Source organism: Podarcis filfolensis (assembly GCF_964270895.1).
Source record: "Podarcis filfolensis genome assembly, chromosome: Z".
Classification (NCBI taxonomy): Eukaryota; Metazoa; Chordata; class Lepidosauria; order Squamata; family Lacertidae; genus Podarcis; species Podarcis filfolensis.
In genome coordinates this window covers 40,346,864-40,364,100 of record NC_139617.1, presented here as the reverse complement: position 1 = coordinate 40,364,100, position 17,237 = coordinate 40,346,864, and the positions used below count along the sequence as shown (strand labels likewise).

Sequence of the window (17,237 nt, the reverse complement as noted above, 5' to 3'; positions counted from 1 at the left end):
AAAAGACAATTACTGAACTTTTAAAACAGGGATGGAGAACCTGTGGCCCTCCAGATGTTTTGCCCTGCAGCTACTATCACCCCTGACTTTTGACCATACTAGCTGGGGCTAGTAGGAATCGGAGTCTAATGATATCTGGAGGGCTACATGTTAGGCACTCCTATTGTAAAGAGACATGATAATGGAAAGCAAAGGGGACAAATGGCAAGTTTGATGGTCAATAAACATTATGAGGTTCATGATGGAAGTGTCAGTATCCAAAGTTATTAGCTCAGTGATAGAAACAACTCACTAATAGGTTTGCTTTGTCATACTACATATTTTATGAACATGCTAAAAGCACTTTTTAATGCAATCAGATATTTTGTCCTTTATGACAAAACTTTCAGTTGAATGCTTTTCTTTCTATTATTGTATTGTCACACACAGCAACACCTTATTGTTCATTTCAGATGACAACTGTATCAGTCCAGGTATCAGATACATAACTGAGACTCTTCTCAAGAAGCTGTCCAAACAGGAAAATCTGGCACGCGTAACTACTCTAAATCTTTCCCTTGCCAAAGATGGGGGAAAGAAGTTTAAGGTATAATGTTTATTATTATTTTTCCTCTCACCTTTCCCCCTGATGGGACTCAGGGGAATGTCACACTTGTGTCTATTCACCTAGAACAAAAAAATTGCTGCATATAGAGCTACCACTGCACATTCCAATTTGCCTACTACCCATAGAGTCCTTGACTTTATATCATGCCTTTTAAAAAGTATACAGTCGAATTTTTTATACTATATATTGCTGGTACTCCCTGTTCCAATGACTTGCTTCTGGGGCTATTTATCAAGACAAATTATCCAGACCAGAAGAAGTGAATTCCCTAGCTTAGAGGTTTTATCTAAAAGCAATAACCTTTCTACAGCCCAAGCAAGGGTGGAAAACCAGGCTCTCCAGAATTTATATCGAGCAGTCAATGCAGAGCATTCATACAAATTGCAAATCACAGAGGCTGATGTTCTACACCTTTATTTCCTTCTGTGCCTGAAGAGAGTAGTGTAAACAAAAAGACTCCTAGTGAGTTCACTTGGCTGGATCCCATTCTGAGAGGGCAGGAGGCTCCCCAAATAAGTCCTGACACCATTTTAATAAACTAAATACAATAGCATATTTCACATTTCATTGTAGACCAGGAGTTGCTAGTATGCCCTATATATGTGGGACTAAAACTCCCATCAGCCCCAGCCAGCATGGCCAATGGTAAGGGATAATGGGAACATCTAGAGGAGGTACCATGTTGGCTATCTCTGCAGTAAACCATAGTTAATGGTTTACCCTGAATATTGTTTCCCACTAGCACATGGAGAAAACAAAATAAACCCATGACTTAGCATTATGTCCCTGATTAAAGGACCCCAGTCCGTAAACCAAGAACAAACCATGGCTCCAGTTCCTGATTTTGGGGGTAGTGTAACAAAGCATCATCCCTGATTTGAATGTAAAGCTACACCATCAATTTGTTTCCTTCTAGCATGAGTTGGAAAGAGCAAAAATTGGCCAAGATCAGCACATTCACAGCAAACCATTGACTATAGTTTACCAGGAAGTGTGAATAAGACAATTGGAAGAAAAAATAAAACGTGGTGTCCTGGTGAAGAGAATTAGGCACAGCTTAAAATAACTTTAATTCAATTGAGTTCATTTGCTTAAAATGATGAGTAACCACATGGGTGTAGCCAAAGGTTTTTAGGGGAGGGAAGGTGCCCCTGCCCCAATTCAAATAAGTAAATAAAAATATTTAACTAACTAACCAATTGCATCACAAATAACTTGGTTCTGCGCCCCCCCCAACATAAAGTCTGCCACCCTAAAATAAATCGTGGCTATGCCCAAAGGTAAGCAGAAAACCTAGTAATGATGTCTTTCTTTGCAATTTCTTTCTCAGTATCAGACTGAGATAAAGCTGTTTTTTTACAACCGTTTTACATCTCTGAATTTGGCCACTTGAGAAGCTGCCTCCAAATATTTAAGATGCTCAAAATAAGTTTTTTAATGCCTCTTGGATGAAACTTAAAAAAAAAAATCAAAATCAGTTGGTACAATTACACTCGATTGTTAATCTCAGTTGATAGCATGATTGTTTGTCAGCATGGCTCTGAAAAATAGAAGGCTACTGTTTTATCTCACTGTCAACACTATTCTAGTAGTTTTATATCTTGTGTATATTTTCAGTACCTAGAAAATCTCGAGAAGTGTGGTAAACTCGAGGTCCTCAATCTCAGTAACAATCTGATTGAGAAGATTGAAAAACTAGACAAACTTTTAAAGCTACGTGACCTCAATCTATCATTCAACAAAATATGGTAAGCAAGATTATAGCAAAATACTGTTTTCTTAGTATGGTGCATTAAAAGATTCATTGTTGCAAAATGTTGCTACATTGGGATTGTGAACCATGAAACAGGAACAGCTTCCACCAAAGAGAGAACTAAAAATAACCCAGGCTGTAGGAGTCTGTAGCTCTAGTGCTTTTGTTTTGGTCCTGGTACTTTTTTAGCAAAGCAGCTTTCATAATTTGATGCAGAAATGGCATCAAGGTATTAAAATCCTTCATGATTGTAGAGGTAGAACATGGGAAGCTGTCTTATGCCACATTCTATACCACATTGGTTGTGTTCCTGCTCACTCTGGATATGTAAGTTATACCTTGGAAGTCGTACAGAATCCATTCTGGAGGTCCATTCGACTTCCAAAACATTCAAAAACCAAAGCGTAGCTTCCGATGTGTTATTGTGGGGTCCAAAGTCCCCATGGCCCCTAGGAATTGGCTCCTTTAGTGGTCAGTGAACTAGGGGGACTAGGCTAGTCCCCTAAATGTTCCCCTGGTGCCTCCTTCCCAAAGTCTGGGAAACTTCTGCCCAGCTTAAGGAGGCGCAATGCTCCAACGGGTCCAGGATCCCTTTTGTTACCTTCCCAAAACCTGGGAATCTTCTGCTTGGCTTAGGGAGGGAGGCGCAGTGCTCACATACATGATGTCCTCCCCACAATTACTCTCTCAAGCTGGCACCTCTGACCTTACTGTTGCCCTACAGAAAATTTTGATGCATGCCACTGCTTTGAAATATCCAGCCAGATGGGCAGGGTATAAATAATAAATTGTTTGTTTGTAGGTCAGAGCGAGAACATAGATTTGCAGACCAGGTATTACCAAGTGTCTGTATTTAAAATGACAGGCTGCAATCCTAACCCCATTTACCTAGGTGTAAGCATCATGGAATATGATAGGACTTTGGATGACACCAGTTTTCACTGTCAGGCTGCAACACTTCAGAATAGATATGTCTAGGATTGCAGAGTTAGCTCTGTGAAGTTAAGTTGCCTAAACCTGAATGCTACCATTTAACTATCTTTTTGGATCAGGCTGCCCATTGATTTCTACACACTACATTTGATGTAACTTCCTCACTTGGTGAAACAGCTTTTCTATGATGAAATGTGGATTAGAGCAATGAGTTGTGTGGGGTTTTTTTAAAAAAACAACACCAAGGCATAACAACGCAGGCATGATAAACCTTTTCAAACGAAAGCAGAGAAGGGCACAAGCAATTTCCCTCCTACCATATGCTGATTAGAATGGTATAGTTTTTGGAGCATAAAATAGAACCTTTCCAAACAGTCAGTAGTATTTACAATAATATTTTAATGAAGTTTTGCTTAACATTCCTGAAAATCCCCAACAATATTGCAACAGTTTTCTGATTTCAGAAATTTTATTTACTGGCATAGTATCTTGATAGCTATCGTTTGTCCTCCCTAAATATATGTTTTATTCTATATTTGTTTTAAAATGGCAAAATGAAAACAGTTATGCAAACACCAAACCAGGTATCAAGCCGAAAAGCTGCATATAGTTTTGGAGGAACTCAATTTACATGAAATAATCATTTATCAAACATCTATTGTAATTGCATCTTATTCTTTCTTGTGCTTGCTGTAAATTTAATTCCTCACAGCTTTTTGGCTTGGAGTCTCATTTTCTGCTTGTAGACTAAACAAAACATACTTTACAGATGCAGAGCACTAGGATTCCATGACTCCAAACCCAAAAGTTTAGGAAGAAATAGTAGAATATTCAACAGGTCTCCAGTGTTTGTGGCTAAGCCTTTTAAAAAACTATGAAGCCAGATGTGAGCACGTATGAGAGTTGTTCCTGGTTTTAGAAATCATGGTTTGAAAATGTTCCCTGTGTCCTAGGAGAAACTTAAAGGTATACAGATGTTGTTCATTTTATAATATATAACTTCAATATTTCTCTCTGTTCACCAGTAAAATAGAAGGTATTGAACATCTACAGAATTTACAGAAGCTGAACCTTGCTGGGAATGAGATTGAGCACATCCCAGCATGGGTAGGGAAGAAACTCAGGTCCTTGCGCATCCTGAATTTGAGAAAAAACAAAATATCATCAGTAAGTGATTTCAACTTGGAGCGATGCTTGCAGAACACTCCTTGTTTTTGGATTTTAGTTGTTGTCTGCTTACTTCTTTCTTTAAGCCTTTTCCTTAAGATAACACTTATAGACATTTGAAAATCGCTGTCTCTGTAGAAGATTGATAATAACCATGTGTACCAGTTAGCTAGATTTAATTATTATTTCTTTACTTTTAAAGAATGAGCCTTCCAAGCACCTGTGAATGCTTTCATCTGGTGACAAATCACAGAAATACATGATTTTAAAGGAAGATAAGATGAAGTAGGGTACATTTCTCATGTGAGGAAATGTAAAGAGGACTAGAAAATGAGAGACAATCATATAGTTCCAGCAATTTTTCCATAAAGCCAGGAGCAAGTGTCAGTGTGAGGATTTCCCCTCAGAGATTCCCACTGTATGATGATTAGAATTATATGTTGACATATGCTAAGGCAGTAGCTTGCAAAACTATTTTCCAGAAGGCCTTTGGAGCTTTTCAGGAGTTCTTCAGTGAGAAGATTAGTAATTCTGGCTGAGTGCCCCTGATAGGCACATGGCTCTCCAGTGGCACTCTCTCCAGCAATGCGCAGCTGGAGGAGAGTGGGTGTGTTCTCCATCCAAGTGGAGCAACGATAAGGTTGTATATATCAGTTCCCTGTATGAGCTTAGTGACTGTCCTAGAATTTATCATAGAGTGCTACATGGAGCACTGAGATTCCATGATAGTCACATTAGAATGCCCCAGCAGACACAATATGCTAAAGGATTCCTGAAGTTTTTTTTAACCTATTGAACTGAGGCCTTTTGTCTTCATTCAGGTCCATCTATCACAGATGTTGGGATCCTTTGACCATCAGCCCCAGCAAGCATGGCCAGTGGGTAGGGATGATGGGAGTTGCAGTTTAGCAAAATCTGGAGGGTCAAAGGTTCCCCACACCTGATATATTTTCTTCATTTTAACTAGGGCTGAGTCAAAACTATTCAGTTTTGCTTTAATTTTTGGATGTGCTTCATTGAATTGTTTAAGCTTAAGACCTTCACAAAGTTTCTTGCACCATTAGAAACAGCCCTTGGAGGCATTTTGTACAATACTCTGAACAATACTTGTGTTTAGGACTTGGATGAAAACTAGAGAAACAGTTCTAATGGGGGGGCATATCTCTTCATGGAAAGATGCGCCCTTGTTGGGAACACATGTTTCAGCACTCAAATGAAATCTCCTAACATTTTGATTCAGGAGCTCTGGTGTTTTTTTGCCTTTGTGTAACACTGTTAATGCCTTGTTATCACTGACACAGTATGATTTCACTGGTCTGGGTTCAGTTTTAACATAAATAATTGACTTAATATTTTATGTTAGATTATGTGTCTATAAGCAGAAAATGGAATATGTTTCATGCTTCAAAGAATATCTAATTCTTGTACCTCCCCTCCTTTCTTTCAGCTCCATGAGGTAGCTAAACTGAAGTCTCTTAAAGACTTGACTTCTCTGTTTCTGGCAGACAATCCTGTTGTAAACCTTCCTCATTATCGTCTGTATACCATATTCCATTTGAGGTCACTGGAAGATCTTGAGGGACAGCCAGTGACAAACCATGACAGAGAAGAAGCTCTTGAGAGGTTTAATTTAGGTAAATATGATAATCATAGGATTATAAAACAACAGTTCTAGCTAATACATGTCTACTCAGAAGTAATTTCTGTTGAGATCTTACACGATGAGGAGCTGGAAGAATAAAGGAAAGCTCTCAGCTGAAAGCTGGGAGGGTCCACCACTTTCTGTGTGAGACAGGAATTAAGAGCTACCTGTGAGAGAGGACTCTGCATGTTCATTTTCTTTAGTTTATTTTTTTAACTGTATTGTATGGTTTGTCAGAAGCGGCTTAGTCATGCTGGCCACATGACCCGGAAGCTGAACGCCAGCTCCCTCGGGCAGTAAAGTGAGATGAGCACCGCAGCCCCAGAGTCGTCCATGACTGGACCTAACAGTCAGGGGTCCCTTTAACTTTACCTATTATAAGTACAGTAAAAATGTTTTAAATCTTGCCAAAAAAAGGAAAGTGAGAAAGCCATAATAAACATGAGTAACAACAATTACTTGGGAAGCCATGGTTGGATGTGACTCTTTTTATTGTCTTATTGGCAGCACACATGGGTAGTTTGTAAAGTGACCTAAGATTCAAAATATATAGGCAGTAGATATGATTTTACTTTGGGAGTATCACATCTACGAAAAGCACAAGGCATGTTCAGGCGTTCACTTGAGTATGTGAATCTGAATCTTTAAATGAAAGGGTGGATCTGAACACAAATCCTGCCTCCAACGTCCCTACCACGTGTGGCCCTGCCTCATAAGTCCCCAATGTTCTCTGTGTTGAGCAGAGACAGTTGTTATTCCACAGTCATACACCATTCAGAAATAGGTTGGCTCTTCCACTTATTCACATAGGGCAGGCTTCCTCAAACTCAGCCCTCCAGATGTTTTGAGACTACAGTTCCCATCATCCCTGGTCACTGGTCCTGCTAGCTAGGGGTCATGGGAGTTGTAGGCCAAAAACATCTGGAGGGCCGAGTTTGAGAAAGCCTACAATAGGCAGAACTTATGCAAATAAGCTTTGGAATCTTTGTCCTTGGCAGTTAGAAGGACAACTGCTCTTTTCTGACCTGTCTGCTGTGTGGTGACAGGGCTTCAGAGGAGTTCCAGCTCCCCTGACTTTTTTAAAACAACAAGTGTGAGGGTGGTGGGTATCTTCTCACCTGAACCTAGATTAGATTGGATGGGAAGACCTCTTCCTTCTGTCTATTAAACTGTGAGACTTGGTGTTGATTTTATGCCCATCAAGTAATTTGCACGCTTTAACCACATGCATCTTTGGGAAAAGCCACTAGTGTCTTTGGTTTCCTTTTCTGTCAGTGATCAGTAAATGTAGCAAAAGGAGTGTATATGATTTGCTGATTTGCCTTATTCTGCAGAAGAGATAGAAAATCTAGAAAAGGAGTTGGAGAAAACTGTGAAAGAGTTGGAAGACCTTAAAACCAAACACTCTGACCTGGGTGAACAACTTCAGCAACAAGATGACCTTAACAAATCATTAAAACAAAAAAATCTGCAACAGAAACAAAGCTGTCATGATCTGGAAAGTGAAATAGAGACACAAAATGAGCTGGTAAAGCAACCTTGGTTCTTAAAATCCCAGTAGACTGTTGAATATCTCTAGAAATTTCTTATGGCATTGAATGATACTGTTTTGAGGAGGACACTACGTTAACATTTACAGTGTGGTAGTATAATTGACTCCAGTAGGACTACAGCAGTACAGTCGTACCTCGGGTTACATACGCTTCAGGTTACAGACTCCGCTAACCCAGTTAAGAACTTTGCTTCAGGATGAGAACAGAAATTGTGCTCCGGCGGCGCGGCAGCAGCAGGAGGCCCCATTAGCTAAAGTGGTGCTTCAGGTTAAGAACAGTTTCAGGTTAAGAATGGACCTCCAGAACGAATTAAGTACTTAACCCGAGGTACCACTGTATATCAAGTCATGGGAATAATCTCATTATTTGGCTTTCTCTTTGGTTTATCTGACAATAGCCATCATTATATTATCATTATATTTGTATGTGTTATGTTTAAAATTATTAGAAAGCTAAATGTTTTCTAGCCTTCTTAGTACACATTTTTTGTCTTCAGATAGATGGATTTAAATGTTTTCTGGTTGGGCATTAAGCCATGTGTTCTGTTGTTGCCATAAATCCCATTGTATCTATGGTTTGTTTCTAACATTCAATGTGCTTCTGAACAGAGCCCCAACTTTTATTTCTGGATGTAAAATCCACAGGTGGTTTGGTGGATTTTGTATGCAGAAATGAAAAATTAGGATTGTATTTAAAAACCTTAATGGCTAATTAAGCTTTGAGTTTCTTTATTAAATCATTATTTGTCATGTTACTGGGAGTTAGGTCTTCCCTTTTAATTAAGATTCTTCAGAGCTGGGCTTAATGAAAACTGGCTTTGTCAGGTGTGTGTCTTTATGACCACGCTGACATTATCCCACTGAAATGAATGGGAGCTAGATTTTTTCAATGGATTGTATTCAGTAGATAACACACACATCCAATTGAATAAACAGAACAGAGAGTTTAATCTTATTAGTATCTTGATCTGGTAACGTATATTTTTCAGCACTGTCTTCTCTTGTCCTTCTGGTGACTGATTTAGTTTGCTCCTCTTTTCGTTTACCCTGTATCTTGGTTTGTTTGATCCATTTCCTTTATTGCTGACTGAGCCTTTATTCTTCACTAAAGGTAGCCTCTGTGTGTATAAGCTTGACTACACTTTTTTTTGGCTGCAACCCATAGTGCTTCTTTGCATGGTCCTGTTTCGAATTATTCAATAATGTGAAAGCTGTACTTGTTTTATCATTATTTGTTCACCAAAAACACTTCCCTGTGTCAAATATTTTTCTAAATTAGAAGTTGTGCGTGGTGTTCGATACTTTGATTTAGAAATCTAATTCTTTTCCTTCTTCCAATCTTTCCTGTTTCTACCCTTTTCTCTCCCCGTCCCTTCAGTTCTTCCTACTGCTACCTATTGGAACCTTGCTGCATGCTCTCCTTCAGGTATCCAACAATAAAACAGTCAAAAGAGAGAGAGCACCCACTTCTCTTCCAGATAAACGAAAATAATAGGATAGTTTCAAATTGGGACTTCTTATGTTTCCATCAGTCTGTTTGGTTCTTCAAATATATTTGTGATTATAGGTAAAGGTACATACAGATTTAGGTGGATCCAATGCATTTATGATTCTTAAGCATTGTTTGTTTTCCATATTTCATGGTTAGGCACAAATCAATATATGAAACCAAGGTTTGCGTGAGTTGTGGTTAAGTGTTATAGTTGCACTTGATCAAGTCAAAGTTAAGGCAGTTTCTCCATCAGAAAAGAGGAGTTTTCTGATGGCAGTTTTCTAAGGCAGTTTTTTCTAAGGCAGTTTAGGTGAAAGAAGATTCCACCTAAACATTAGGAAGAACTTCCTGACAGTAAGAGCTGTTCGACAGTGGAATTTGCTGCCAAGGAGTGTGGTGGAGTCTCCTTCTTTGGAGGTCTTTAAGCAGAGGCTTGACAACCATATGTCAGGAGTGCTCTGATGGTGTTTCCTGCTTGGCAGGGGGTTGGACTCGATGGCCCTTGTGGTCTCTTCCAACTCTATGATTCTATGATTCTATGATCACTCATAGTAAGAAGGTCTCCCAGGTGGCTCTGGAGTATGCATGAACTCTGGGGCAGGATGAGCTGCATTTGACTGTTAACCAGGCTTAGGCTACAAACCATGGTTTGTGCTTACCATCATCAAGTATTATATCTGCAGAAGGCAGTAGTCCCAATACAACTTACATGCAAAAATTAACTGGAAAAATATGACCAAGACAGCATTTTTATTTTTGTTGTGTTCTGCTAGCTTCTAAAAGTAAAAGAGGAAAAAAAATGCTAACAGAGTAAGTGCCTCATTCTATTCAGTTCAGAAAAATGGAAATAATGAGGCTAGAGCACTTGGTGCCCTATTTTTATTTTAGTATCAGATTTGTCAATATTTGAATACTACAGTAAAGTGAATGACTGGTTAATTCTTTTTTATTTTGAGTGTACATGTATTTTCAGCATTGTGCATGACATACCATTTGCAGATACCTTAACGTGATTTGCATTAGATAGTAAATTGTTGTGATGCAGCAAATCTTGCATACAACTATTGCCAGCCGCTCCATAGCAGACAAGCCACTCCATAGCTGACAATTTGAAAAGACTCGAAGTGCATGCTTGGACTGGCTTGCTTTGTCATGGCCAGTGTGTTTGTGTGTGTGTGTGTGTGTTTTGTTTAACTATCTGTATAAATGCAACATCTAAAGCAAAATGCATTTTGTTATGCAAGTCTGACTAGTGTACCCTGTATTTTTACTATGTTTGTGTTGTGTCATTCATGCATGGATCATATAGCGACCCATGACACTGGCATTCCATTTAAATATATTTGTTTATAAGACACAATTTGTTAACCTTTTGTTTGTTTTTTTGTTTGTTTGTTAGCTAAAGCAGAAGACGGTGGAATTAACCCGAGCCTGTCAGAAACAATATGAGCTGGAGCAAGAGCTGGCTTTTTATAAGATTGATGCCAAGTTTGAACCATTAGGTTATTATCCAATAGAGGTAATTATTTGAAAATAGTATTTTCAGTTTTAGAGAGCCTACTTGATCCCAAACATGTGCTGCACATCTGAATCAAAGTACAAAATCAGAACTGACACTCTGTTCCCCTCCTCAACTCCGAACTGATGGTGAGGATGGTAGAGGAGCATATCTCCAGTTGCACTAAACTGCTAAGGCACTCCAGTCTGGCTGAATTTGTACTATTATGTCCTATTTCAGGATGTTGAACTTGATGATGTACCAGGTGAAAGCCCTTACATTGGGAAATCTAGATACAAAAGGAACATGTATGCTGTAGAAGGCTATATCCCTAGCAAGGCTCAGAAGATGCAGATGGGAAATCTGGAAGAAGCAGAAGAACAAAAGATTCAGAAGCTGAAACTGAATATTCTTCAGTCACTAGATGCACAACTAGAAGAAAAAGAGAGAAAGGTTAAAGGAGGTACTTCCAACTTCCCCTCCCCTTGCAAAGTTAAATGTATAAAACCTTTCACTCTGTGTGTATTGTCTTCCATCTGATGCTCTTGATTTCTGCTGAATGTTAAAGCTGACAGTTAAATTACTAACTCAACAGCATCTGAGTGAGGCGAGGGCTGAGGTGACATTTGAATACAAGACTTCCCAGTTTACACTCCTAGCCATTACAGTAGGTTTCAGTAGGCCAAAGGAATGGGTTTTACCAAAGCAGCTTCAGATCTCCTTCAAAGTGGAGCAGTTCAGCAGTTTTAGGCCCTGAACTTAATGGTCTAAAGAGGGGTGGCCATATGTGTTACATCAGTGTTATGTTAAAGCAAAATCCAAACAAGTTTGCCAACCCTGATGAAAAGGAAATGCTCTGTGCATGTTCCACAGTTTAAAGCCAAATCATGGCACCATCATGACTACAGAAATAAAATGTGGCTTGCTTCTGCCACCCCAATTGTAAACACTTCTACTTGGGAATAAGAATCATTTGGTTATGGAAAAGGATAACATGTTTATCTAGTAACAATAAATAACCATATGCAACCATGTACAAGTTTAGTCAGTTATCTCTTGATTATAAAACATTTTACAATATAATAAGAAAACATGCTGTAGTAACCAGAAGCAGGCCAGGTACAGTACTGGACCTGTTTGCCACTGTCATCCTCATCTGCTGTTCTCTGGGTGGTTATTTGGGGCCCCAGATTTAGTTCCAAGACCCAGCTCTAGTCTGCACTATTATTCAGTCACTTGAATGCAACTCCATTCAAACTGGCTCACAGTTGACCTTTTTCCTAACACCTTCCTAATTTTTGACCTGCTAGATCTCATTCAGTAAATCTATGTAAGCATATACATAAAAGACTACATATAATGCAATCCAAGCCTGCTCAGAAGCAAGCTCCATTGCCTTCAATTGAATTTATTTCCAAATCAGTGTATATAGCACTATAGCCTAAAAGACTTGCAGCATCCACAAACTTTCCTGTGCACTTCCCTGCATTGTGACCACTGCTTTCTACCCTTCTGGAGACATTCACCATAACTGCAACATATGTCCATGTTGGCACTGGATAGCTGCAATTGGCATGTCTTTATCATTTGTTTCTCATTTTCCCAGCCCAAGAAAAATTAACAGAATTGCTAGGTGAAGTAGCCAATGCAGAGCACCGTGTTTTAAAAGCAACAGAGGAGCTTAAACTAGTCCAAGATGTTGTGGCTCAGAAAAAGGTATGTATATAAGCCTCTACTCCCCTGCTAGGTTCTCCCCTAGAGCATTCTGTACATATTTATAGGCACAAGGTGAAAACATTTCTCTGTAACTATGGCCTTTTAAATGTGTTTGTGGGAGGGGGGTATTGATTCATTTTTGTTTCATTCTGTATGTTGTGTTCTCAGTTTGTATTTTTATGTTGTATACACATTAATGCAGTATACAAATTTAATAAACAACAATGTGGCAATAAACTGAAACAATTGAAAAGACCTGTTTATTTTTTTGTGCATAATTGCCAAATTTCAAGCATTCCAATCTAATGCTTTGGGGCTGCACAGTAAAGCTGCATACCTTATACCAACACTTGGCCATATGTAGCACTAAGGAAAAAGGCAGGTTTTCATAGATGATAACTTTTCCCTGTGAAATGCAGTGATAGACTGATAGCCCTGTAGATGTTTACTTGAGATGCATTGGCTGCATTGGGACTAACATCTACGTAAGCATTTATAGAATTGGGCCCACACTGCAGAATTCAAGTTCACAAGGAAAATCACTGAATCATATTTTTAAACCATACAGCTTGTGTAGTCTCTGAATCCTTTGTATCTCAATCTTAGTTAGGTGTGTTTTCTGTTTGTTCAAATCTAGATGTCAGACGTGGAAAAGGATTGTCTTAGGCAAGAGCTAAGCAACAAGATACTTCTCCTAAATCAACTACGAGAAGAAGCTCTAGAACTAGAGAAACAGATGGAAAGGCAGCAGGAAGACATGGCCAAAAAAGAGAAGGAGTTAGAAGAACTGCAGCGTTTTATAGATTCTCTAGACCCTGAAGACCCAAGACATGTAAGTTTTACACACACATATATACATGAATTCAATATATATAGTATTAATAGGAAATGCCAATTAAATTATTGAATAAATATCCAGTTAGCAGGAATAAAATTAGAATCTAATTTTGTTTGAGTAATAGAGTAAATGACACTGTGCCCACATGATTGTAGGAAAAGAGTTCTGCTAAATTTCAGTGGAGTATCTTTGCCCATTAAAATATATTTTTTCTAAAGAATTGTTTCAAAAATATTTAATAAACGTATACAGTGTTTGACATTTAACTAGCACATTGCTGAAACATCATCAGAAAAGTTCATAGGTTTGGATGCAATTCCCTAGGTTCTTTCCTTCATATAATGAAACAAGCTTCATTTATGAAAAGAAAATATATGCATTCATGGGGTGGTGAATATGTATTAGTACTGCATCTTAGGGTGATATTATTATTAATTTGATCATTTTATGTTTTTATTTATTTTATATGGTACAGAAGATACATTTTGAGAAAATCATTACTACCACAGTAAACAATAAGCAACATGTCCCAATAAAATTACTAACTTTGGTCGTGCTATGTAATAAAGTTGAATTAGATTACTCTAAGAGATTATGCCATATTTTCCCATGCGTATTGGGTGGATTCCTGCCATAGTCTGAACAATTTATATATTAAATAAACATTTGCCCTATGTTATAAAAGGAATAGGAATTGTGTTTGCCCTTTGCTGCTCTGTCCTAACATGTTAATTTCTTAGCCAATATTATTGTCCATATTCTGGTGTACCAAGAAGCAATGTTAAGCCCAGTGCCAGTTTTCCAACAGCCAGGGCAATTATTAATTTGATATTGGAACTCTGGGGTCCTGGTCACGACATTTTCAAGTAATAAATGGATTGGAAGCAAGCTACTTCAAGGTCTGCTTCTTTCTCTATCTGGTATGGAGAGCCTCTGGCCCACTGGGCCTTTTTCATCCACACCCAAACAGTCTTCCTGAGACATGCTTGCTTCTTCCATACTATTCTGCAGAAATCTAGCCATGCAGGAATACATTTCTTCCTACATGGTCAGTTTGTTTTATTTTGGGTGTGTGACAGGAGTTTCCCTTTCTCTGTGCACAGCAAGCAAATGCAGAAAGAGATTTCCTGCCTAGTCAGCTTGCTATGTTTCATCTCTAGGCATTGAGAAAGGAGATACAGTCATACCTCGAGTTAAATATGCTTCAGGTTGAGCATTTTCAGGTTACACTCTGCAGCGACCCAGAAGTAACGGAACGCATTACTTCCGGGTTTCGCCGCTCGCGCATGCGCAGACGCTCAAAATGACGTCACACGCATGCACAGAAGCGGCGAATCGCAACCCGTGCAGACGCACAGTCATGGGTTGCATTCTACTCAGGATGCGAACAGGGCTCCAGAACAGATCCCGTTCGCATCTAGAGGTACCACTGTACTTTTTTCCCAGGCCTGCCTCCCTTCTCCAGAAGGAATGTTTGGGTGGGCTCAGGGACCCATTCTACATTGTTCTTTTAAAAGCATGGCTGCAGTCTTTCAGATCATGTGACAGATAAAAAATACCATGTGAGAACATTCCAGATAATGGACTATGCATGCTCAAGATGGTCAAACAGCCATCCTCAGTCTGCATGGCAAACTGCTTTTGAAACTGAGTATGGAGATTTGCTATTCCAAAAAAAAAGTCAAAATGTTCCACAAGGTTCACCTAATAGCTCTTTGTATTCTAGCCATTATCCTTTTTAAATCAATGTGGGAAGCTGCCTTATACTGAGAAAGTCCACTGTGCCATATAACTCAATACTGTCTACATTGACTGGCAGCAGTTCTCCAGGGTTTCAGGCAGCGGCCATTTCCAGCCCTACCTGAACATGCTGGTGATTCACCCTGGAAGCTTCTGCATTCAAAGCAGATGCTCAGCCACTGGGCTATAGTCCTCCCTCTATTCAGGTGCTTATATTACCCTCACATGACATTTCAATCCATATTCACACACAAATATGATTCATTTGTGCCCTTGTCTTAAGAAGCAACCATGTGGCATGACCCTAAGCATGTTTATGCTAAGTAAGCCAACCAAGCTCAGTATTATTTGTTATTAAACATATTTTTTGAGCTATTGCAGATGAGTTTGTGGTTTTTTTGAAATAGTATGCACAAAGTCTTATTTCTCAGGAAAAGTTGGTGCAGTCTGCTGCACATCCTAGGCTAAGTTCTAACCTCACATTGGTTAGAAATATTTTAGCAGGACAGAAACAAGGAGAAGTAACATATTTCCTTCTCTCCGCAAGGCAGCATGTGATGCAGACACACCCTAAGAGAAAAATTGTCATTCCTTCTAAAACAATGTAGATTGACTGGTTTCTTAATCTCAAGATGACTCATATTTTAAAGTTGTCTTTAACTATTTTGGGTGTGGACAGCTTTGTTTAATTGAACACACAGAATAAGGAATGCAAACTGGACCTACATTTATTGGTGTAACTGTATAAGCTTCTTGGTGTCACAAAGCTCTAATTAGGCAGACCAGACCATTCCATTGTCCCAAGAGAGCAGTTCTGCATAATTAAGGCTGCAATTCAGTGCACACTTCGGACTACAGTAGTTACACCAAGCTTAGTTGGGCTTGCTTCTAGCTAAACATGCAAACAACTGGGCTACAAGAATCTGATACAAAGTTACCCCCATAAATATTAGTTTCATTTAAAAAATGCATTCCTTTTAATAAATCAAACAATTTTATGTTGGCACAAACAAACTATAAATGTTAAGAGATCCATATTTTGCAAAAAGAAAAAAGTTTTCAAAACAAAAGTTAGTATAGCTTTTCATGCTTTCCAGTTATGTGGATATACTTGAAGTCTCATTCATATCTGGCTTATTTTTGAAGCTCAGAGGCTGATTATAAAAAGAAATTGTGAAGTCAACAGTCCAAGACCTCGGTCTCTCCAATAATAACTTTCCGTGTGTTTCAGGGAGGCTTTCTAAATGAAAGGAAACTGCTTTATTTAAGCTCAGCCTCTTGGAGAGTGGAACTGCCTGTTACAAGCTGTAGAGTTGATTGGCTGCCTGCACTGCTTCCTGTGTTGTGATTTGAAGCAAACAGGACGCAGCCCAGCTAGCTGAAACAAGTAGGGATTGGAGCGCATGTTACCACTGTGCAGGCCTGACAAAGAGCTCTCACAGCTCCCGGGGCTTAGTTTCCCCCTTTCAAACCACATCCTAACCAAAGTGCAACTGTCAAACAGAAAAGTTTGGTGTACGAGACTAGATAGAGATTAAGAGAAACCGTGTTTGAGCTGAGCTACTTTTTTAGTACTGCTCGTCTTTCACAATGAATTCCAACTTTTAAGTGGGGCTTTCAACACAGGATTTGAAAAGAAGAAAAGACAAAGCAAACGCTGTAAGTGCCTCCCTCTCCCCTCCCTCAAAATACCATTGAGGAATCTCAACAGCAGCATACAATTTTAGAAGATAACATTGCTAAGTTATAGATACGTTTAAAACAGGACAAACTTGACTTGGCTTATTATGGATATTTGGACATTTGCCTCTTTTGTTATCTGCTCAGAAAATTAAATGAAGATTTGGTATGGGGATAGTCTGATAAAGTGAAACTTTTGCTTCAGCCATTTTGCATTACCTCAGTATTTAGGAAAGCATGCTTTTTCCTGGGATTTTAACTAATAAGGTTTTTGTTTTAAGTGTAATTGGTGGAGTTGTGCATTTATTTTAAAAGTACCATCGGATAGTTGGATTGCATTTTTGTATTAACTATTTTTTGTGGGGGCTGTTTCTGTACTCTTTATGCCAATTAGCACTCTGCTATTTTTGGTTCATAAAAAATATGTACCATGTTGGATGCATGTTGGATGCCTAAAACCATGAATGGAAGTAGTCTGCCCTGTAAGATTTGACACTGTGTTTCTAAGCCAAGCAAACACTATCAAGCTTATAACCAAACTTGTCATTGTAACAGTTTCATTCAACTGTGGTTAAGTATGGTACTTAAGAGAAATGGTACACATAGCTGTGTTCAGTTG

At 38.8% G+C, this 17,237-nt stretch overlaps 1 protein-coding gene across 3 annotated transcripts in view; it reads left to right on the top strand.

Annotated features, from left to right (window-relative positions):
* The window catches only part of CNTRL (centriolin), a 63,019-nt gene that overhangs the window by 7,572 nt on the left and 38,210 nt on the right, over positions 1–17,237 (top strand). Inside the window, exons 4-12 of one of the 3 annotated variants that reach the window (XM_083597116.1) lie at positions 453–586; positions 2,225–2,355; positions 4,319–4,460; positions 5,908–6,094; positions 7,437–7,630; positions 10,546–10,665; positions 10,885–11,107; positions 12,251–12,360; positions 12,998–13,192. In XM_083597116.1, coding sequence (XP_083453242.1) covers positions 453–586; positions 2,225–2,355; positions 4,319–4,460; positions 5,908–6,094; positions 7,437–7,630; positions 10,546–10,665; positions 10,885–11,107; positions 12,251–12,360; positions 12,998–13,192 — 1,436 coding nt within the window. Of the gene's footprint in view, positions 1–452; positions 587–2,224; positions 2,356–4,318; positions 4,461–5,907; positions 6,095–7,103; positions 7,205–7,436; positions 7,631–10,545; positions 10,666–10,884; positions 11,108–12,250; positions 12,361–12,997; positions 13,193–16,306; positions 16,598–17,237 lie in introns of those variants that run through there. The other 2 variants (XM_083597117.1, XM_083597118.1) reach the window with 2 other exon arrangements.